Source organism: Protopterus annectens, chromosome 7.part0 (genome assembly GCF_019279795.1).
Source record: "Protopterus annectens isolate FY-2018-M chromosome 7.part0, PAN1.0, whole genome shotgun sequence".
NCBI classification, from domain to species: Eukaryota; Metazoa; Chordata; order Ceratodontiformes; family Protopteridae; genus Protopterus; species Protopterus annectens.
Genome location: NC_056739.1, coordinates 1,122,753,185 through 1,122,777,788, shown reverse-complemented (window position 1 = coordinate 1,122,777,788; position 24,604 = coordinate 1,122,753,185). Strand labels below are relative to the sequence as shown.

The following is a 24,604-nucleotide window of genomic DNA, read 5'->3' as shown; positions in this document are numbered from 1 at the left end:
CTGACCTTTAGGAGTACCTTGGGGAGGAGAGGCAGTCGAGGAAAGGCATATACTGTTAGATTTTTCCAGCTGAAGGATAGGGCATCCACTTTCCATGCTTGCTTGTGGTAAATCCTTGTGCAGAATTTCTGTAGTTGGGAGGGGAGGCAAATAAATCTATGTTTGGGCATCCCCATTTCCTTGTTATCATGCTGAAGACTTGTGGATCCAGTTTCCACTCATGGGGATCCATGAGCTTTTTGCTTAGTTCGTCTGCCAGAGTATTTATTTTTCCTGGCAGGAATTGTGCTTGCAGGTGAACTTGATAAGTCAATGCTGTGTCCCACAAAGTCATAGCTTGTCTGCAGAGGGGGTAGGAATGTGTGCCTCCCTGTTTGTTTATGTGCCACATATGACTAGTATTGTCCGTCTTTATTAGTAGTTGTCCTGGATAAAGTAGATCCTTGAAAGCTGTCAGGGCATTCTGAACAACTAGCATCTCTTTTTGATTGATATGAAGATGCATCTGGCTTGTGGGCAATGTGCCCCGAATACATTTTTCTGCCATGTGGGCCCCCCAGGCATAATCTGATGCATCCGTTGTTAGTGTCTGCCTGGCTGTGGGTAAAGTGAATGGCTGTCCCTTGTTGTGGTGACAGGCCTGTGCCCACCATCGAAACTCTTGTTGCAGGCAGGGAATGAGGGTAATTAATGTTTCCAGGCTGTGGCAATGTTGAGTCCGAACACTTTTTAGATACCATTGTAGTTTCCTCATATGCAGTCTGACAAATGGCATTAGCAGTATGCAGGATGCCATGAAGCCCAAAGCCTGCAGAATTTTTCTTGCAGATAACTGGGTCTTTGTTGCCAACATTTTGAAGTAAGAAGTCGGTTGTCTTTGTTTGTCTGGCGTGAGATAAGCTATCTGGGCAGTAGTATTTAAGCCTGCACCCAGGAATATTATCTCTTGAGAGGGTACTAGTTTTAATTTCTTTTCATTTACTGTGTACCGTAGGCAAATAAGTAATCTTTTTACAAACGCCAGATGCTGTAAGTAGAATGTCTTTGTTCTCTGCTTGAATAAGGCAGTCGTCCAAGTAAGGATATATTTGAATTCCTCTTTGTCTGCAAAATGCAGTTACTGGTGTCAGGCATTTGGTGAAGACTCTGGGCGCAGTAGATAAGCCAAAGGGCAGTGCAGAGAATTGGTAGTGCATTGAGCCAGCTATGAATCTGAGGTATCGTCTGCAAGATTGTCTGACTGGGACATGCAGGTATGCCTCTTTTAGGTCCAAAGTAACAAGCCAAGCCTTCTTGCCCAGCATGGGCAGTAGCTGCTGCAGAGTCAACATTTTGAATTTTGGAACGTCCAGAAATGTGTATAGAATAGACAGGTCCAGTATTGGTCTCCAGGCTTTGTCCTTTCTGGGCACCAGGAAAAGTAGAGTAAAATCTTTGTCCCTGCTCTTGTTGTGGTACTTGCTGAATGGCCCTCATGTCCATGAGGGATAAAACTTGCTTTTGTGCCTCTGCCCATTGATTGTGTGGCAGGTCTGGCATACCTTTTGCTCTTGGCAGGGTGTGAAAGTGGAACCTGTAGCCCTGAGACACTATGTTCAAGACCCATTTGTCCTGAGTAATCATGTGCCAATTTGGTGAAAAAAATGCTAGTTTTCCCCCTAAGGGGGCTGCCAAAAGATAAGTGCTTGGTTCTGGCAGAGGAAAGTCATTGGGACCGTTTCCTGTATGGTTGTGATTTGTCCTCTCCACTTTTGGAGGTAGAAGCACCCCATTGTTTAGGTCTGTATGAGCCTTTGGGTTGGGATCTGCCTCTTTGTGGCCTGTCTGACACTGGAAAGGACCAATTCCTTGTAGGCCAGTTCCTGCTAAATCTGGGTGGCTGTACCTGTAGGAAATCCTTAACTGTCTACATGGATTTCGCTTTATCCTCCATTTTCTTCAACACCTCTTCTGCTTTAACACCAAACAAAGTATCATGCTGTAATGGAGCATCCAATAATTTTGTTTTAACATGATCAGGCAGATTCTGTTCCTTTAACCAAGCATGCATTCTAATGACAGAATCCTTAACTGCGGCCCTGCATGAGGCCTCCAGTGAATCAAAACCAAATTGCAAAGTATGCTTTCCCACTTGTTCAGCTGCAGGCAATAAATCCTGCATTTCCTTGTTATCAGAACATTCAGAATTTATCAACATTTTCTGTTTAAGCAGTGACATTAAATATTGCTGATATTTAAGCATATGAAACTGACAATTTAAAGCACTTATAGCCAAGGTAGCAGAAGTGTAAACTTTTTTCCCCCATCTGTCCAGTGCACTAGAATCCCTATCAGAGGGGACAGGATTTTTTGCAGTGGAAGCCTTGACCCCTTTGGGACCCGGAGATATAGTTTCTGGGTCAGCAGCAGGGTTTTTATATAGAAATTTATGAGAGTCTGGAACCCTGTAGTATCTGTCTGGCTTGGCAGGTGCAGGGGGTAGAGAGTCAGGAGACAGGCTGGACTCTGAAAATACATCATCTACAATGTCTAGAACACGTGGAATAGCAAGAGGTCTGTGCTGAGGTAGTAAAAGAAAATCTCCGAGCCTTTTCTTAGATTCTGAAAAATCTTGGCTCTCCCAGTGAAAATGCGCCCTCATGGTATGCAGGGTTTCCCCAAAAGAACAATCCTCAGGAGGAGAGGCTGAAGGAATAGATTCTTCAGCATCAGAATCCACATAGGGAGGAAAAGAGTATCCCTGTTCAGAAGAGGAGTCAGAGGAAATTGAAACCTGATCTGAGGAGTCATATTCTGTCTCTTGCCTAGGCCTCTTATCAGGAGGGGGGTGGGAATCCCTGATCAAAGTAATTAGGTCTTCGGCCATTTTAAGCATCTGTTTCTTAGGCATGGAAGTCTGTCCAGGAGAATGCTGTACTTGCTTCTTTGTCTTTAGAGCTGTTTTAGTCTTTGTCTTTGAAGCTGAGGTAGGCTTGACATATAATTGTGTAGGTCTGAAAACACCCTCAGAAGCCGATGCCTGCTCAGCAGCTCCGGACCCATCTGAGGGAATAGTTTCCGAGGGTCCAATATCTTGAGTATCCAGAGGCCTAGTCGGCTCCATGTGGGAGTTGGTAGCGGGCGTCAGGGGCTGCGAAAGCGCCTCACGGAGAACCGGCAAACTGGCGACTGGCCTAGCGGGGGCCTCGCCGGTTTTGGACCTCGGATGCCTGTCCTTTTCCTTGTGCTTTTTGTAAACTCCGGTCATCGGCTGTTCCGACGGCATTATATAATTAAACCTATGGCCAAAATAATGAAAGGCAAAATCGTATAGACGCTTAATAGTGCGTTGGTTAAATCTAGCACAAAACCGACAGCTAGCAACGTCGTGATCAGGGCCTAGACAAGGAATACAGTAAGAATGAAAATCCTTATGAGGTATTTGCTTCCCACAAGAAATACAATTGTTAACTTTTCCTGACATCGGTCTGGAGCAAGAAAAAAGTTTCCCCCAACGGGGTACTTAGCTTTAATGAAGACTTTGGATCTGAAATTTGATTTTGAGTCAGCCGACCGGCACTTGCAAACTGCTTTTGCTTCGGGCACCGTGCGGCAAGAAAGACTGAAGAAAATGGCGTCAGATGCATCTTTTATACCTCTGGCGCACTGACGTCAGGGAAGAGGCGACAGCAACCGATGCCAGACCAAGACTTTGGAATTCAGGCTGACTGCGGGTAGCCTGCCAGCGGGATAACCCAAGAGTAATGACTGCAACAGTGAAACATGATGAACATCACAGTTTACAGGTATTTGCCTTCAGCACAGCATGATCAACTGTCTGTAAAATAAAGATCTGAGGTTTCTTGTGTTTTTACATTAGAAGGGGGTCAGTTTGCATGCAGATGTTTTAATTAAGTAAGGTAAAAACTTGCTGTGCAGACAATAGAAATACTGTGATATTTACAATATTTACATGCTTGGAGTCAGGTGAGAGAATTGCTTATTCAGTGACTGTCATCTTAAGTCTATTTTAGGAGAAAAGAAATATTAGTTTGAGGGAAGAGTGGAGCAAGGAGTATGAAGAGGTCATTGGGGAATTCCCTTACATTTAGGTAGGGTGTAAGCAAGAACATTTCCGTTTGGATGACAGGTATGAGAAAAGTTGTGTCTTGAAGGTTTATGAGTTTGGTATAGTCCTAAGTGAAGGAGGCAGAGAGTTCCATTTCTTGCCGAGAGAGAGAGAGAGAGAGAGAGAGAGAGAGAGACAGAGAGTAGAAGCTGCCCAGTTTGGGTTTGTGTATAGAAATTAAATTTTGGTGTTCAGATCTCAGAGATCTGTTTGGGATGTATGGGGGAAGGATATTTATTAAGGCTGGGCATTTATCTGGGTAGAATATTAATTTGTGAGCGGTAGTTAGTTGAAGATAGTCTAGGTGGTTAGAGAGTTCTAGCCATTTCAGTGATTGTAGGGGTAAGGCAGTGATGAGTAGAGGTTTTGGATTTAGTTGCAAATTTAGAGATCTTATTATAGCAAATTTCACGTTTTGAGGTGTTGGAAGAAGACAGATTAGTTAGAAGAGGGGCTCCATACAGTAAAGAAGGTAGGTAGTTGCCAAGGTATGCCTAGAGGAGTTGGGGAGAAAAAGGTTATTTCTATAGAGCATGCCTAACTTTTGGTGGGTTTTCTTTATGTTTTGTTGAATGTGGATATATAATTTAAGGTGTTCATCTATGGTAATGCCAAGAAGTTTAGCAAAAGGGACCACTTCTATAGCAGTGCTGGTTTGGCTTGGGACTTTGAAAGCATTTTTTTTATCATAAGAGAAAGCCCTGGAGGGAGGGAAAAGTAGTATTTTAGATTTATTTGAGTTGAGAGAGAGATGGTTTTTGGTGCATCCAGTCCTCAGTGGTAGAAAATGCTATTTGGGTTTTAGTCAGTAGTTCAGGAAGGTTTGAGGCAGCACAGACTAAAGTTGAGTCATCGGCGTATTGGATATCTGTTGTGTCAGGGATGACAGTGTGAAGGTTATTAATGAAGATGTTGAAAAGCATGGGTCCGAGGATGGACCCCTGGGGAATGCCGGTGGGTGTTGGTAAGAAGGAGGAGGTAGAGTTCTTCCATCTGACAGCTTGAGGTCGGATAGATACCTGGAGAACCAGGATAGAGTATTAGGGGAGAGATTAAGGTTGGCGAGATGAAAGAGAAGGTGTTTGTGGGAAATGGTGTCAAATGCTTTAGAGAGATCTAGGAGTACTGTGGATACTAGTACTCCAGAATCTCGGGCACGATTGACTGTTTCTAGGAAGGATAGTAGGGCAGTTATGGTGCTGTGTCCGGGGCGGAAGCAGTGTTGGGTGGGTGTTAGAGGAGTTGATTCTGGATTAAGAAAGGCATAAGTTGGTGGTGGACACATTTTTCTAGAATTTTGGATATTGGAGATAGTAGGGCAATGGGGCAGTGTTTTTGCCTCCTTTGTGAAGAGGAAGAATGTAGGCTGAGCGCCAGAGTTTGGGTACATATGACTCTTTTAAGGATCTGTTTATTAGGATTCTGATTGGGAGAGCAATACCATCAGCAGCACATTTGAGGAAGAAGGAGGGCATGTTGTCAGGGGCATTGGAGCATGGCTTTAGTTTGGATACAAGCCTTTTTATAATAATGGTTGAAACTGGTTTGAGCTGGAAATTAAGGGGACAGTTATTAGGGTTGTTGGGTGTTGAAGAATGAGAGTTGTGTGGATTGTATTTGGGAAAGTTTTGGTTAGGTTTGCTATGGATTCTGTAAAGAATGAGTTGAAATGTGAGCTCAGTTCAATGTCAGTTATACTTGGGTCAGGGCAGGGATTATTCCTGGACCCTGGATGGAGAAGGGAATTAATTGATTTCCAGAATTGTTTAGGGTTCTTATTATTGTTGGACTGAAGCTTATTGTAGTAGTTTTTTTGCCCATGGTAATTAGTTTTTTTACATGGTTGCGGAGTTGGGTGTATTGGAGCAAGGTAGTAGGCATTTTATTTTTTTGGTAAAGTTTCCAGGATTTGTCCCTGTGGTGCATGATTTGATTTGTTTCTTTGGACAGCCAAGGAGCAGAATTAGCTTTGACTAGTTTGTTTCTTAGAGGGGCTAGGGAGTTAAGAGTATTTAGGAAGACAGAGTTGAAATGTTCTACAGCTTTGTCAAGGGGAAGAGTATTTAGGATTTGCCAATTAATTTGTTTAAAAATGTTCGAGAAAGTTGTGGGGTTGAAGTTGCTAAGATTGCGAGTGGGAATGTAATGGTGTTGATATTGGGTGGAGTTAGCCGAGCAATGAATGAAAGCAGGGCAATGGTCACTAAAGGTGCCTGGGATAGTGCCAGAGTGAATTATTTTGTTTGTATGGGAGACTAGGATCCAGTCTATGATGAATCCTGGGGGGTGAATTTTGTTAGGACGGGTGGTTGAGTGGATTACTTGGGTGAAGTTGTAGAGGTTAATGGATAGGGAGGGAGAAAGTGTGTTGATTTTATTCCAATCAATATTAACGTTACCCAGAATGTAGGTTTTATACTTTATTTCAGTAGAGGCCCAATAAAGAATATTTTCAAGGGTAGAGATGTTGTCGCCTGGGGAGATATATAGGGAAATAATGCAGATATTCTTATGTTTATTCAATCGTAGGAGACTTGCTGTTAGTTCAGTATTTTTGAATTGTGAAGTTGGGCTTTGAAGAGGGATTAAGGAAAGAAGGTTAGAGTAGATTAGAGCAGAGCCTCCACCTTTTTTTATTTAAATCGGTCATTTCTATGGATATGGAAACCAGGAGTTAAGATTTCAGAGTCCGCAATATAGGGTTTTAGCCAGGTTTCGGAGATGGCTAAGATGTCAGGTTTGTTGTGGTTGATCCAAGCTTGTACTTGGTGTACTTTGTTATTAAGGCTCTGGGTATTGAGAGTGAAGAAAGTACAGTTTTGTACCTACCATAAATGTAGATGTCCGATAGGAATGCATCTGCAGTCCTTACAAATGGGTTGTCCTGTCGTCAGGCAGCCCTTCGGTCGGCCGGATTCCAAAGTCTGGGTCTGGCCTCGGCTGGTGTCGCAGTTCACCCGACGTCACAGCTGCAGTTATTCGGGTATAAAGGCATCAGCCAACGCCATTTTCCTCAGTGTTTCTTGCCCCAGATGCCAGGTGCCCTCTAGGAAGGCTAAATTTGGATAAATGCAAAAGATTCCAAATAGTAGAGAGCAAATTCAAAAATAAGCATGTATGTACATGTATATACAAACAAATACACCATGATAGATTCCCCCAGCTAGCTACAAGATGGGCAAATACCCTAGGAGTACCACAGAGGGGAAGGAGGGTGGGTAATCCTGACTGCAGATGCATTCCTATCGGACATCTACATTTATGGTAGGTACAAAACTGTACTATGTCCTTCAAGGATGCATCTGCAGTCCTTACAAATGGGTAGAATACCATAGCCAAACTGGGGGAGGAGGAGAAATGAAATTATGGTGTAGTTAGTATCCCTTGCAAAACAGCAGTGGCAAAACCTGCTCGGGATCTACAGTATAAAGGTAAATTATAATGCTTGGCAAATGTATGCACGGAGCTCCAAGTAGCAGCCTCTAAAATGTCTTTGGTAGCCACTCCTCGAAGAAAAGCTGTGGTAGTGGCTGTAGCCCTTGTAGAGTGAGGCCTGATGTTTTCTGGAGTTTTCTTCCCATGGTAGGAGTAACAAAATCTAATGCAATTTCCTATCCACTTAGAGATTGTCTGTTTTGAAATTGCTTTTCCTTCCATTCCTGTTGCATATGCCACCAGTAGCTGGTCAGTTTTTCTATTGCTCTTGGTCCTGTCCAGGTAGTAGCGTAATTGCCTATGCACATCCAAGGTATGCAGCAGTCTTTCTCCCCTGTTCTGTGGGTTGGGGAAGAATGTAGGTAGGTGGATAGCCTGATTCAAAGATACTTTGGAGACCACCTTGGGCATAAAAGTAGGATTTGTTCTCATGGACACTCTATCTTGATGGAAGATCAGGAAGGGCTGTACTGCCATTAATGCCTGTAGCTCAGATACCCTTCTTGCTGAAGTGATTGCCAGTAGGAATGCAGTTTTCCATGATAAGTATTGTAAATCTGCTGTTGCTGCTGGTTCAAATGGGGGGAGTGTCAATTTTTCTAGTACAAAGTTCAAGTCCCATGCTGGCAATGGTGGCTTCATAGGAGGTTTTACATTTTTAATTCCTCTCAGAAACTGCCTGAGCAGAGGATGTGAGAAGACTGGAGGATCCAAGTCGTATTCTGCTGAAATGGCTGATGCATGAATCTTAATTGATGAATAGGACAGACCTTTATGGAAGAGCTCTGCCAAGTAATCCAGGATGTTGGCTATGTTTACCAGTGACACATTCACTCCTTTTTCAGTACTCCAAATGGAATATCTTTTCCATTTTGCTGAATAATTTTTTCTTGTTGAGGGTCTGCGAGACTCCAAGATAATGTCTTTTACCCTTTGGGATAAATTTGGGTTATTTGCTCTTATGCAGTGTTCCAGGCAGTTAGCTGCAGTGTTTTCAGGTTTGGATGCAGGGTGTTGTAGTTGTTCTGTGTTAACAGCAAGGGAACAAGGGGTAGGTGCCATATTTGTTCCCAAGACATGCTCCTCAGTAATGGGTACGAATGTTGTCTTGGCCAGTCTGGAGCTATCAGGATGATTCTTGGACGGTCCTCTTTGATCTTCAATAGCACCTTGTGTATCAAAGGAAGTGGTGGGAATGCATATGCTGTCAGGTTTTTCCAACTGAAAGATAGGGAGTCCACCTTCCAAGCAAGTGGGTGGTACGTCCTTGTGCAGAATTTCTTTAGTTGGTGATTGCGTGGGGATGCAAATAAGTCTATTTGAGGGAGTCCCCATTTTCTTGTAATGGTTTTGAAGATGTCCGGATGCAGCATCCATTCATGGACATCCGTGGTAGTCCTGCTTAGTATGTCTGCTAGAATGTTTTCTTTTCCTGGTACAAAAATTGCTTGTAACTGAACGTTGTAACTCAGGGCCACATTCCAGAGATCCATTGCCATCCGGCATAGAGGGTATGAATGTGTGCCTCCCTGTTTGTTGATGTACCACATAACTGTGGTGTTGTCTGTCCTTATCAACAGTTGACCTTGTCGAAGAAATGGTCTAAATGTCTGAATTGCCAGTTTTACTGCCAGCATTTCCTTTTGATTTATGTGTAGGTGCAGCTGGTCTTGAGTCCATAAGCCTTGTATGCACTTGTCCAGCATGTGGGCCCCCCAACCGAGGTCTGAGGCATCCGTGGTAATGGTTTGGCTTGGTTGAGTGTTGTGGAAGGGCAATCCTTTGTTTGATTGACAGGCCTGAGCCCACCATTGGAATTCTTGCTTCAGGCATGGAATTATTGGAATTTGGGTTTCTAGGCTGTGCTTGTGCTGAGACCATAAATTCCTTAGGTACCACTGTAACTTTCTCATATGCAGTCTGGCATGTGGAACCAATATTATGCAGGATGCCATGAAACCCAAGGCTTGCAGGACTGTTCGTGCTGTTAGATGGTTCTGCTTTGTTAATGCCAAGAAGTATAGAGGGAGTTGCTCCTGTTTTTCTACTGTTAGGAATGCCATTTGCTTCGATGTGTCCAGCTCTGCACCCAAGAAGGTTATCTTTTGGGATGGTATCAGCCTTGACTTGTTTATACTGACTGTGTATCCCAGGGCTTGTAGTAGGTAAATGACCCTTTTCAAGTCTTCTGCTAACTTGATTTTGTTGTCCGCTTGTATCAGGCAGCCGTCCAGGTAAGGGTAGATTTGGATTCCCTGGAGCCTGCAATGAGCAATTACTGATGCCAGGCATTTCGTGAACACTCTGGGCACAGTAGATAAGCCAAAGGGCAATGCTGAGAATTGATAATGCTCTGATCCTGCAAGAAATCTGAGGTATCTTCTGCAATTTGGTCGTATGGGGACGTGCAGGTATGCCTCCTTGAGATCTAGAGTTACCAGCCAAGACTCCTTGCCCAGCATGGGAAGAAGCTGCTGTAGGGTCAGCATTTTGAATTTTGGAACAATGAGGAATGTGTTTAAAGCGGACAGGTCGAGAACAGGTCTCCATTTGCTTTCTTTTCTTGGTACCAGGAAGAGTCTGGAGTAAAATCCCTGTCCTTGCTCCATAGATGGTACCTTTTCCACAGCTCTCATTTTTAATAATTGAGATATTTGTTTTAGAGCTTCTGGCCTTTTGATTTGGAGGTAGGTTTGGCATTCCTCTCTTCCCTGGTAGAGTATGGAAGTGAAACCTGTAACCTTGGTCTATTGTCTGCAAAATCCACTTGTCTCTTGTGATGTAATGCCAGTTTACTGAAAATAAAGCTAGCTTCCCGCCCAAGGGTGCTTTTAGTTGTTCCCTGGTAGGCAGTGCTAGAGCCAAGTCACTGTGATTGTCCTGTAGTAGTGGTGGTGGCTGTGTCCGTGGCTGCACCTCGCTGGTTGTTACCCTGCCACTGGCGTCCCCTGTAGGCACCTCTGGATTGACTTCGGCCTCTTGAACGCCTATTCCTGCCTCTCTGGGCTCTGCAGGAGTCTGGAAAGGACCAATTCTTGGAGGGCCAATTCCTGCTAAACCTTGGAGGTTGGACCTGCAAGAAATCTTTCACTGTTTGGACAGATTTTGCCTTCTCTTCTATCTTCTTCAGCACCTGTTGTGCAGGAGAGCCAAACAAATTGATCTTGTCCATGGGAGCATCTAGTAATTTGGATTTCACATGGTCTGGTAAGGCCTGCTCTTTTAACCATGCATGCCTTCTGATAACTGTGCCAGTCATGGCTGATCTGAAGGAAGCTTCCAGTGCATCATAGCCGCATTTTAAGGAATGGTTACTGACCTGCTGGATGTTATGTACCACTTCCTGAACAGATTTTTTTGTCTAATGGTTAATCTGAGGACAACTGTTTGGTTAACTGGTCTAGCATAAATTCTTGATACTGGATCATGTGGAATTGACAGTTCAATGCTCTAGCTGAAAGAGTTGCAGAAGTGTAAACTTTTTTACCCCATCTCTCTAAGGATCTGGATTCCCTTTCAGAGGGGAGGGTTTTTTTGGCAGAGGTAGCTGCTACAGCCTTAGGACCCTGGGAGATAGTCTCGGGATCTGCAAAAGGAGCCTTATACAAATGGTGATGAGTATCGGGAACCCTGTAGTACCTATCGGGCTTAGCAGGGGCCGGTGGAAGTGAATCAGGAGCAGTACAAGCATCATTAAATGCATCATCTACAACAGAAAGAACTGGAGGAATGGCTAAAGGCCTATGTTGTGGCAAATGCAGGATGGGTCTAAGCCTCTTCCTAGAGTCTGAGAAATCCTGGCCCTGCCACTGAAATTGTTCCCTCATAGCATGCAAGGTTTCCCCAAAGGAAAATTCCTCAGGCGGAGAGGCAGAAGGGATGGACTCTTCAGCATCAGAGTCTTCATAAGGGGAGAAAGAAGCCTCTGGAGGGTTAGTATTATCTGAATCATCAGAGGAATCATCTGTAGAAACTGGTTCAGGGGGCTCTGCTCTAGGCCTCTTCTCTGGAGGTGGGTGAGAGGCCCTGTGTGTGAGATTGGGATCCCCGGATTAAAGAAATGAGATCCTCTGCTAGACTAAGCATTTGTGAACTAGAGCTAGGCCTGTGAGAGGGGGTCCTAGCAGGCACAGATTTAGTAGTTTTAGCTGCTTTGGCCCTGGCAAAAGCCTTAATGGACATGGATGCAGGTGGCCTAGCAGCTCCACGTGCAGGGGTGGAGATATCCAAGGGAATAGTGTCAGATAATTCCTGAGAAACTGCCAGAGCAGAAGGTAAATCAGAAGCCGATTCCACGAGGTTGGAAGAGGCCTCGGTAGGAGGTAAGTTTTTGGCTGAAGGAAGAACCGCTTGCTCGGTTTCAGCCGAAACCGAGACACTCGCGGTTGGCCTAACCGCGGTTTCGGACGAAACCGCAGACCGCGAGTGTCGGTCCTTTTCCTTGCGCTTTTTTAAAATTTGCGTAGTCGGAGGATCCGACGGCATAATGTAAGCAAAATCGGAGCCGAAAAACTCCTCAGCAAATTCCGAGCGACGTCTAAGCGTCCGTCGGTTAAAAGAAGCACAGGCTAGACAAGCTGCTACGTCGTGGTCTGGGCCTAAACAAGGTAAGCAGTAAGAGTGGAAATCTTTATGAGGTATTTGTTTCCCACAAGTTAAACAGTTATTCACTTTTTCTGACATCGGCTGAGGCAAGAAAGAGTCCCCAACGGGGTACTTAGCTTTTTAGAAGTCTTCGGTAGTAGTAGAATAATTCGGTAGTAGTAATCTCTGGTTCTGACCGACCGGCACTTGCGAACAGCTTCTGCTTCGGGCGCCACGCGGCAAGAAAGACTGAGGAAAATGGCGTCGGCTGATGCCTTTATACCCGAATAACTGCAGCTGTGACGTCGGGTGAACTGCAACACCAGCCGAGGCCAGACCCAGACTTTGGAATCCGGCCGACCGAAGGGCTGCCTGACGACAGGACAACCCATTTGTAAGGACTGCAGATGCATCCTTGAAGGACATCTTGAGTGTTGTGAGAGAAAGCAGTGGAAGAAGGGGAAGGGGGGAAAGGGTTATATGTAGTGGGAGAAGCAGGGGTTGGGGAGAAGGAGTTGTATGTAGTGAGACAAGGGCCGGGGTTGGGATGGATATCTTCAGATAAGGCTAGGACATTATAGGAAATAGCTTTTAGCCTTTTGTGTTTGTATAATAGGAAGTTGTTTGGGGCTAGCAGTAGTTTAGGAGTAAAAGTTTTTGTTGTGGTGGAGAGGTGTTTGGGATAGAATAGGTACAAGTAGGTTAGGTGGAATAAGAGAAGAGGATATAGAGTGGAAGCGAGTGCATAAAAGTGGTTGCAGGTGAGTGCAAGGGATAGTTTAAGTAGAAGGTAGACACGGGGGTGCTTTGGAAGAGTAAGAAGTAACATAATAAAGAGGAATTAGTAGTACAAGGGAGCAAGGGACCCGGACAGTATAGAGGATTGGGGAGGGCATGTTTAGAATGGGGGGTATTGAAGGGAGTATTATAGTGGAAGTGAACTGGCTTATAGAGTAGGCGAGGTATGGAAGTAGATGAGGTTATATTAATTTACAAGGAGGAGAGGAGGAGACTAAGAGAATAACGGGTATGGGACAGTGGAGTGGGAGGAGTTAGAGTGGGAGGGATAATAAGGAGGGGACTATGATTAGTTAATTGATATGGGTGGGAGGAGTATGGGAAGAATAAATGTAGAGGCGCTGGGGGTGGGTGGAATTTGGGGGCAGGGTAGGGAAGCGGAGTGAGCCCGCAGGGCGAACAGAGCGGGTAGAGACAGATGAGTGGAACAGTTCAGGAAGAACAATCAGTAAGAAAGAAGACTGCTGAAGGTAAGTCAAAGATAGGTACGAAAAGAGGTGATGGAGCCAGGAGTTACAGTCGTAGGACAGTTGGATGGTTGTAGTAAAAAGAAAAACTAAGAGGAAGAAAGAGATTATGTCACAATTAAGTGTTGAGGCCAGAGGAGTGAAAATAATTATTTTATAAGCTGTGGGGCAGGCATATAGGTAGGGTAGGATGCTGGTGCCACCTAGGGGACAGATATAGTATTGCAGCAGAGTTTCTTCAAGGAAAAGGCTAGGCAGGGAATTGGGAAGACAATATATTCAGCTAAGGGGAAAGAATAGAGGTGAGAAAGGAATACTGGTTACCATATAGAGTGTACGGGGGAGTGAGGCTGCTGGCTGTCCCGGCTGGGAAGTGTTCTTTAAACCACCTGGAAGTGTTAAGGTTACTAACGTATTCTTTTATTGCCAGGCTTGGTTAATAACATACTCTCTTGTTTCCTTTTCAGTGCGGGTACAGGGATATGAAGGCAGTAGGATGAGACTGCAGGTTGCTTGAAAGGATCCTTGATCGTCAGGAAGGCAGGTACTTAATGTCCTGGTTCAGGAGTAGCAGGTTGGGAAGCTGGGAACTTTTTAGGAGAGAGAGAAAAATGTATAGGCAAGAAATTAACAGGCAGCCCTTAGTAAAAAATACATGCAAAAATATCCTAGGCAGTTGAAGTAAAACATCATGATATCATGGAATAACAACTGCAAGCTAGATATACCTTTTGCCTAATTTAGTTAGGTGCATGTATTTAGACTGAAGCAGTGCAGTGAAGCTCAAGAAGACACAATTACACATTCACAAAATGCTCATACTTAACCAAAAAATACAATAATATTACTGAAGTACCAATTATGCAGGTAGTAATTGAAACAATGTGAGCATGTCTCAACAGACAGCTACGCTAGGTACTGACATACTAGACTAGAATGTCATAAAGCAAGTTAAGTTAGAGTAAGCAGATATTTCTAGTTCTTAGAAGTACATATAAGTGAGAGAATTGTCCTAGAAATCTGGTAGATGGTAACAACACTTTAAAATGAAGCACCAAAGCTAGTCAATATAGCAAGGAGCACTGCTCCTGATCATTAAACAGTAATAACATTTCCTAAATATTTAAACAATTAGATAAAAAAAAATGGAGTTTGCTTTTGTAGCCCACTGCCCAGCGCTTTAAATTTTCACAAATTTTAAGAAACACTAAGCTATATTTTAAAAGGTGAGAGTTCACTGCAATTTAATCAAATAAGAAAGTATGGTACTAGCTTTTGTAGCCCATGCACAGCACTTTAAACATGGACAATTTACTAGCTATGAGAGCGGCTAAAAAATGAAAGAACACTAAGCTAGGTTTTAAAGGTGAGAGTTCTCTACTACTTAATCAATTAGGTAAGTGTAGTACTACTTGCTTTTATAGCCCTTGTACAGCACTTAAGAATGGGCCAAATAATAGCTATGTGAGCGGCTAAATGATATTCATTACATTAGGCACTAAGCCAAGATGCGAATTTGAGAGATTTTCTGCTGGCAAACCAACACAGAATCTGTTTGGTCTATGTACGTAAAACGTTATGTCTCCACCAAATCTGACAAACAATGACAGCATAGTGCATTATTTAAACTCAAAGCAGGCAAGAAATTCTCAAAAATAGCTGAAAAAAATAGTGCAAGTAAAATTAATTAGCGAGCTATGGTCAAGCTGCAGTTTTTGGACATCCTGAAGGTACAACTCAAAGAGTAAACTTAATTGGGTTATCCTATAAATGAATGCAAAAGCAAACCTGAACATATCAAAGCCTTTTTACACTGATACATTTAGTTATTTCAAAATATACACCAATACAAGTTACAGAGAATGCAACACTAAAACTAAACATGTCAAGTTACTACATCTCAGGTTCTACAGATACAAAATCTGAGAAATGCAAAAAACTGTTTAACTGCTGCAACACAACTTACTTTCTGATGAAGACAGGTTTGAGTCTCGGTTCTGTTTCATCTTCACTGTCTGTGTACTCTTCATACTCAGACTCAGATTCAGACTCTTCACCAGATTTCCCTTCCTCTTCTAGTTCCATTACTTCCATTTCATCCATCTTGCGTTCCATAGCTCGATTACGCATCAAAGCACGGCGACGTTCAATTTCCTGAAGGAACAAAAATGATCCTCAACACCAATGCATTCAAAGAATTATTACTGAAGGCATTCTCTAGCATTGTAGACCAAAGACTGCTCTAATTCAAATCTTCTTGATTTAAAAGACAGCGAAAAGTCTTTAAGATGTATGATGATACAGGACAGCAGAGTCATTTAAGAGGCCAACTCCCCGTACACAAAGGGAATAATACTCCACAACAGATATCAACAAAGGCCATCATGCATTAAGACTTGATCCTCTATGGGCTAAATATTCCATCTAACTTGACAGCTTAATGCAAGATTCTAAAGTACTGTGACCTTGAAATAGCTGACCAAATTGGCACTACTTAAAATGGCTCAAAAACACTAGCAGAAGTGAGTAAACGGCAAACTGCAAACACAGCACGGACTTCTTCATAAACAAAACCACAATTTACTGTAAGCGCTTTAAAATAATGATGAATAATTAGATGGTTTCATTATATATTATTTTATATATTATTACATATTATTGTGTATTATATTTATATTACATAATATATATTATACATAAATTATATTTAGGTAAAACAATAACTTTTTGATAAAGCAAGAATATTAGGTAGAAGTAGGGGTAGATAGTGTTATATTTTATTTTAATGTATGTATATATTTTAAAGACAGCAGTGGGCATATTTAGGTATCAGGCTGTTCTTCGTGGTTTATGTATTTCATAAAAACAGTGATAGAGTGGCTTTTCATTATAAGATTCATGACCACTGGCGCTTTAAATTTAACATTTTACAATCTATTAACTGAATCAATTTAGCTAATTAGTATTCGCCAATGGGGTAAATCTGTTTCAAGTTGATTTTACATAAGTAGGAAAACTTAATGGCACAATATTTTGTCTTTTGTCTGATGAAGGTTGGGTATTAACTCAGCCGAAAGCGCTTACAATAAATTGTGGTTTTGTTTACGAAGAAGTCCGTGTTGTGTTTGCAGTTTGCCGTTTACTCACTTTTGCTAGTGTTTTTGAGTCTTTTTTGACTACTTAAAATGGGTCAAACCATTCCACCTACTCAAACTCTCATCTCTCTATTTATGAATTTCCATCCTCATATTTTTATGTCTAATATGTACCTGCACATAGTCTGTGAGCATGAATTCTAAAACTGCATATATTACTTTTAACTCTTTTCGCCAACAGTGTATAAAAGCAAGAACAAATGCTCGACATCCTTTTTTCCCCTTTTCACAAATACATAATCTACCCAATTTATATCTGGACAGTTTACCTGCATATTTTTCATATGTCTTATTACAATACAATATAGAATGGATGTCACCAACTCCTTGTCCAAGCCCACACATTCCAACCATTTGCATCCCACTTCTCCTAGCCAGTCCTAGAATTATTTCTGTCTACAAATCTGTTGCAGCATGATACCAGGTTTGAAAAAGAAATGTTCACTTTCCTTCCACTGTTTTAAGACTTTTTAAATCAAGCTGCCACTCAAGTTGTTAACTACAAGAAATATAACATGACCATATAACAAAACAGAACTGAAGATGAATTGTAGAAAAATGCAAATTCTTTTGGGGATTCAGATGCAGACCAAAGTGGGGTGCTAGAATTTAACACACTCTATATCAATGTTTCAACTACTGAACCCAAGCAAAAGCAAATGAGAACTCTATAAAACATGAGGCAGGAACAGAAGAACAGAATATTTAGGTTCCCAGCAACACTGATTACATTCACGTGAAAGTTGCAGCAAAAAATGACAAGCTGTCAAGACTTCAAAACAGTTATGCAAGCAATCCTCGAAGATAAGGGTACCAAATTTTACAGTTACTAACACTACAATTACATTTTGGCTGCTCAAGATTAGCTGGCCCTGTGCAGAAACTGTTTCAGTGTACTGCCATTCGCCAACAAACAGCAGCCATTAACAATTACCTTTTATCCTCTATGGCAGATGCCACTATGAAGTCATTTTTAACCCTAAAAAGTGATGAACTGAGTTTGACTTACTTTATGTCTTATACCAATGCTATTATATAAACAATGAGGATACTTCAAAATGAGCAAGAGTTTCCACTACACTACAAATGAAAAAAACTTCACACTTTAGGTTATGAGGCTAGTCAAAATTTCAGGTTTACAAATGCATCCCTGGCACACATCTTTGCATTCTAATATTCCCACATTTAGGACTGGGCATTTCTCGCACCTCTGTACAGCAATGTCATACACTGGGTCTAGCAAAAAATATGGCCAGCACCATATATCTGTAGGGGTTTAGAATCAGCAAGCAAGAATGAAACCCAACAACTACATGACACAAACAAAGAAGGATATAACTATGCACTTGCCAAATTTACAGGGGCATCTATTCGTGAAGGCAAGTGAACAACAATTAGTACCAACTGCAGATAGTCTTTCCTGAAGATCAACAGATACTACAAATACTCACATCTACAGGCATCTTACCCTGAACAGTCCTATACACTGGGTGAAGACTGCGAAGAAACCCATGCATTATTCAACAACTTACTAAGAAGGCAACAAGACAGACTGGCCTAAATAACCATGGGCTGAAACGGTACAGTTCTGAAACAGATGTGCCAAGACTGCTGGAATGGTGGTCCAAGTACAACAGTCTGGTGAAGCAGGAAGCAGAGTACAAAGAGGCCATGGCATAACAGCCTCCAATGGGCACATTATTGAAACAGGCCCTGGAAGAAGCTTTATTCCACATGGAATTCACCTTTACGCACCCTAGCAATGGGACTGCTCACTACCAGACGGCAAAAAAAAAAAAAAAAGTTCTTAATGTATACAGATACAGTTTGCCTCACCAACTAACAGGCTCCTCCCTACACACAGGAAAGGAGATGAGCGGCCTACTTACCTTCATGAAATCATACAATCATATGTACATTGAGATGAAACTTGAATGGATGATACTAAGTGTAAGAAAGGCATCTTCTCCCTTAGAGTCTATCCCCATAAAGAAACCAAACAGGTCAATCGACTGATTTAACAGAGAGCTAAGAAACCACAACTCATTGGCCCCAACAGATAAAGCTAATCCTTGTGAAAGACCATAATAAAGGAGCTTGTAATTCTTACATCCAGCAGCTAAAGATATCACCCATCACACACTGCAAATCTGCCAAACTAGCTAGTTTGAGCATTTTTTCCCCTATTACTCCCTTTTTAATTAAGGAAATACAATTATTTGTCCAGATTTATATCAGTTAAAATGAACACCAAATTACTGATTTTTATTTCATACTGTCATGGTTATGCAAAATTTCTTGACACATGCTTTGTTAACTCACATTTATTTCAGTTTAAAATCAGCTTAGTTACCTGCTGTATCTACCACCCATCCTTGCAGGATTCTGGCTGATTAAACTGAAGGTCATGAAAAACACAGGAATTTTGACAATGCCTCACAAAAGTGAAGTCAGCACCTACAAATGTATTAAGGCCAGCTATGGATCCTTGTAGGAAATATATCACAAATTGGAAAGTACAGCTGTGTTGGGTGAATTTACCTTAACAACAGATGTTCAAATGATTGTTGATGCAATAGCCTTAGCTATATGGGTTATATCCTGCTGAGGATATAACAGCTGGCTAGCTTCCAAAGCAACTTCCACATTCTTAAACAGACAGGTAGCTTGAGCTGAGTTGAACTGGCTAAAAGACAAGTTTGTGTGCAAAGCTTTTCAAAGTTTTTCTGCCAGCAGAGAGAGGGAGGTCAACCCTGAAAGGTCAATGCTAGGAAAAACAAAAATAAATGGCCACAACATGGCATAAAAAACACACCAAAAAAAGGGAGATTGAGGGAGGGGCAGCTACTGCAGCAATGATCATTCGAAAATCTATTGTTATGGTAAGTTCAGCTGTACTACGTTCTTCATACTGATCACTGCTGCAGTAGCCTTAGCTACATAGGTAGGTCCCAATAGCGATCTACTTAGAAAAAGAGAGGGCAAGGGTCCAGGAGCCCTTCCAGAATGATCTTAGCAAAGCTTGATCAAGACCTACAGAAGGAATTAAGCTTATAGTGATTTACAAACGCATGTACAGAAGAATAAGGAACAGCCGCTAGAATAATTCTAGAAGCCAACCCTTTCCAAAAACAGCACAGATGAAGCAAAGAGTGAGCATTGACCCTGCCTGGAACAGATTTGTTACGGTGAGTACAACATAAGGTAATAGCCTTAGACAACCATTTGGAAATTGTCTATTTTGACATAGTTTGTCCCTTCTTCCTTTCATAATAAATGAATAACTGATCTGAAGATCTAAAAGAATTATGTGCCCAAGTCCATGGACATCCAAGGTATGCAGTATATTTTTCCCTCATTTTTAAACTCAGAAAAGAAAACAGAGAGATGGACAATATGCTTAAAGTAAACTCAGATATCATGTTAGGCATAAAAGGAAGATAGTTCTTAAAGAAACCCAGTCACTATGGAAAATGAGGTAGGGTTGACTCACCATAAGAGCTTGCAACTCAGAAACCCTTCTTGCAGAGGTCGAGCAATCAGTGAAACTGTTTTCCATGTTAAGAACCTCAAAGTTAGTCAGATTAGCTGGTTCAAATGGAGCTAGTGTTGGCTTCTCTAACATAAAATTAAGATCCCAAAGAAGGGCCATCAGTTTACTTGGAGGTCTCTTATGCAAAACCATTTTCAAGAACATTTTGATATGAAACTGCCTTGAAAGAGGAAGATCCATGGGCAGACATGCTGAAATAGCCAATAAATCAACCCTGATAGAGGAATAAGAAAGGCCATAGGATAGTAACTCACATAAATACTGTAAAGCACAAGAACTAGTCCCAAACGGGTTCTGGTTATGTTGCTGGCACCAACAAGAAAACCTTTTCCAATTCCTAATATATGATTTTCTAGTAGCAGGCTTTCTTGCCTCCATTGGTAACTGCTGCACATCCTCAGAAGACAGGTGCCTAAAAGAAATTAAGCCCCTATCATCCAGGCAGTCAACTGAAGATGGACTGATGTTGGGATGTATCAAACACACCCGTTGTTTTGTGGGTAGATTGATTTTGTATGTAAGCCTGTGGTACCTGCCCCCAGCCATTTCCAAAAGGGAAAACCAATGCTGCCTGGGTCAGAAAGGAGTTTTCACAATGATATTTGGGGGGGGGGGATTCCTTTTACATCTTCAGAAGTACCCCAGATATTACTTGAAAGGGTAAAAAGGATTATAGGAACATTCCTGACCAAAGAAATGACATCTGTCATCCAGGCCTTCCTGCCTAGAGTTCTGAAACAAAATTTTGCCAGTTGAGGAGGCAAAGAGGCCTACTTGATGAACTTCCCACAGACAGATCAAATCTTGAAGATTCCTTGATCTAGTTTCCATTTGTGAGGACCTTCCCTGGTCCTGCTCAGCTTGCCTGCTACAAAATTTTGCTCTGACAGAAAGTAGGATTCCTGTAGAGTGAGAATGCGTTGTGAAGCTATATCCCAAGATAAGACGGCTACTCTGCAATGGGAGGTATGACCTGGTTACCTCTTGCTTACTGATGCATCATGACTGTAGTGTTATCAGTAAACACTTGAAGAGGTCTCAAAGATGGTTGAGAGCCTTGATCAGGGCAAGCATCTCCTTGATATTTATGAGCTTGCATTTGTTTTTGGTGTCCCACACCCCCTGAACTTTTATCCCTCCCAAAACTGCTCCCCAAGCAAATTCTGAAGAGTCTACAGTGATTGATTTGGAGTAGAGAGGAAGAAAGGGAGACCTGGACTTAAGGACATCTGTTGTCTTGAACAAAAAAATTTCTCTTCTGATAAATCTCAGTAATAGGATCTGAAAAGATAAAGGGTGTTGATGCTAGAACCAAAGAGATTTCAGATACCACTGTATCTTTCTCGTGTGGAGTCTTGCCAAGGGCACCATGAGAATCAGATGCCATGAGACCCAAAAGCCTGAGGTACTTCCTCACGATGACTGAAGTCTGACTAGAAAACCTTGATAACAGATCCAAATAAAGATCTATTTTTTTTTTCCTGTGGAAGAAAAGCTCTTTGAACCAAGGTGTCTCGTTGCCATCCCAGGAACACAATCCTGTGTAATGGCTCATGAAAGACCTTTAAATGTTCTCTTGGAATTCCAGCTTGTGCAATACCTCTCGCCCGAGAGCGATTCCTGACATTTTGAAAAAGATTATACAAAAATCCTACTTGAATCCTGTCCTTTTTCCTCCACTACTTTTCTCCATTCCTACCTTTCCTCTAATTCTCATCAAAACTAACCTCCTATTATGACGACAATAACTTACTACTCTCCATGTTCCTTCACTTCTAGGCCCTGGTAATTTTCTACTTGCATCCTATTTGCAATCTGACTTTTATATTAAATATCTTCACCTCCTGTAGCTCATAAAACAAACCTCTTTGAATGGTACTGTTATCCCCTGATGACAATTCCAAATGTGCGTTTGTCACCTGTTTTGTTATAACCTGTTTAAATTCTTACTACACTGCATAAATGTCGCTTTTGCTGCTTTCTTTTACTTGTATTGTAATGGAACTTTGCTTAGTTTTTATTGCACTGTAATGGAAATTTGCTTAGTTATTTTACTGCATTTTACTATAATCATGCAATTTCTTGTTTAGAGTACTGTGGAGCTTTTCTCCACAGGCCTCCACTGAAAAAGGGCACTAGCTCAGTTGGACTATCCTGGTCAACAAATGTCAAATAAATAAAAGATAAGCAAGTCATCTAAATATGGAAAATGTGGCTACCCTGTAGCCTGTAATAAGATGCAACTGGAGTTAGATACTTTGTGAACACACTGTGCAGTGTATAGCCCAAATGATAAGGCAGATAACTGATACGGTTGTGTGTCTGGATTGCATGACGAAACATCTGAAGTCTGGATGAACAGGGAATGTGATAACCATCTTTTAAGTCTACTACTACCAGTAAAGATGAAAGAGGAAGAAGTGTTAACAAGTTGTGAAGTGACATTTTGAATTTGGGGACCATCACAAACAGGTTTAGGAAAGAAAGACCCAGAACTTGTTTACAAGTATTTTTTTTTTCTTTTTGGCAGTAGGATCATCCTTGAATAAAACCCATTCCTCAGCTGGGAAGGAAGAACCATCACTCCTTGGGACAGCATGTAATGAAGAACAGGTGGAAGCAAGAGTCTGATCTGCAGGATGAGCAAGGACTCCCTGGAAAAGAGGAATTTCCTCTCTCTGCCATTTGTAACCCTGATGAAGGACTTTCAGAACCTACCTGTCTGAAGCAGTCTGTTGCCAAAGGAAAAAATAGAGATCTAGACTTTCTGGAAGTGAAAGAGACCAGCATGGGGGGGTGGGGTGTTCACAAGGTCTCGAATAGTCATTCAGGCTTACAGAACTGTCCTTAGTTTGGGATGTTTGAGTCTTCTTTTTGGAACCCCCTTGACACTCAAACATTTTACTTGGAGTCTGTTGAGATGGTTTATTCTTTTTTTTTTGGATGAGGAGAAAGAAAATCTCTTCATAGGTAGGTGCTAGGCTATCGGCCCTGGGGCCTATACAAGCCCAGCCAAAAAGGTACCCTGGCTTTTCCACCCAAGAATATTATTTTCCTGTGCCACTGTTGAGAAGAGCCACAGAGGTGATCCCCGGGGTGAATTTCCTATTTCCCATCCAATCATCAAGACTTTTCTTGAAGAGTGCTAATGCGGAGCTTTGTTTGATACAGATAGGTAGTTTATTCCAAAGTATGGGAAGTCTCTGGGACAGGAATCTATCCCTCCAACATGTTCTGTTTATTGTGGTGACAAGGTTTAGGTCCCTAGAGCGTGTAGCTCGGAAGGATTGGGATTTCTTAGCATGTCCAACAGCTCTGGGTTTGACATAGCTTTGTATGTTAGGCAGAGATCACCTCTGAGTAGGCGATATGCAACAAAGTTTTTTGAAACAGTCTGCGTAGGGCATCTGTTTGAGGCTGGTAATCCTCTTTGTGAGGTATTTCTGTGGCCTTTCCAGTTGTTGTAGATGTCTTGTGAGGTACATACCAAAAGGGGCATTGTACTCTATAATGGGTCTAATGAGTGATGAGTACAGGGGAACAATGACCTATTTTTTTCTGGATGAGAAACCTTTTGTGATGAGGTGTGCCACATAGAAGGATTTCCTGACTACTGTGGCGATGTGATTTCATGGCACACTGATTACTTGAGTAGTTCTCCCAGTTAATGTTTGGCTAATTGATATCACCCAATATTAGGGCGTTTGGTAGGACCTTCATATTTTCCAGTGTCTCCAGAAACACGGAATGGGGGGTCCTGTGTCATGGTGGGTGATCTGTAGCAAGCTACAATTTGAATTGCAGTTTTGCCCGTTGTTAGTTGCACAAGGATGACCTCTGGGGCATTGTGCTGTGCCACTAACCTAGAGGTGTGGGTATCCTTGATGAATATGGATACACCCCCACCTTTTGTGTTTTGGTCCGGGTTCTGTGTCCGAAAAGTATGGTATGAGTTATAGCCTGGTAGTGCTGGGGTGCTCTCTGGAGCCTTAAACCAGGTTTCTGTTACTGCACAGATATCGATGTTCTCCATACTCGAATGCATGCATTTTGAGGTTTAGACTTCTGACGCTGAGTAGCATTACCCTCAGTTTTTGGTTACTTGTGCTATTTGCGGTGGTGGGTTTGTCTTTTGAGCTTTGCCTAAAAAAGGCACTATGGGGGTGACAAAAGCCTTGGCCAGTATTCGAAAGCCTAAGGGTGACAGGTGCAAGCCATCTCTTGCGAAGCAACATGGCTTATCGTGCATGTCATCCCAGGTGGACAGATACTGGATCCCCCCTTTGAATGACACCAGAAACTTAGACAATTGTTGAAATTGATCAATTTTTCTTTATACTGTGGCATCATTCTTAGTGAGGGCAGGATGCTACTCAAGGTCAGGGTCATACCAGCCTGGGCTACGTGATCAGAGAGCTCTTCCATGTCTCTTTTCATGTACTCTAGGGAGGTACGTCTCAGGTCATTCACACCAGCATGGACAATGACAGAGTCGTATTTGTAC

At 42.2% G+C, this 24,604-nt stretch overlaps 1 protein-coding gene across 1 annotated transcript in view; it reads right to left on the bottom strand.

The window, feature by feature from the left end:
- The window catches only part of MFAP1 (microfibril associated protein 1), a 637,732-nt gene that overhangs the window by 516,150 nt on the left and 96,978 nt on the right, over positions 1 to 24,604 (bottom strand). Inside the window, exon 4 of the mRNA XM_044077701.1 lies at positions 15,359 to 15,546. Within this exon, the coding sequence (XP_043933636.1) occupies positions 15,359 to 15,546 (188 nt within the window). The remainder of the gene's footprint in view (positions 1 to 15,358; positions 15,547 to 24,604) is intronic.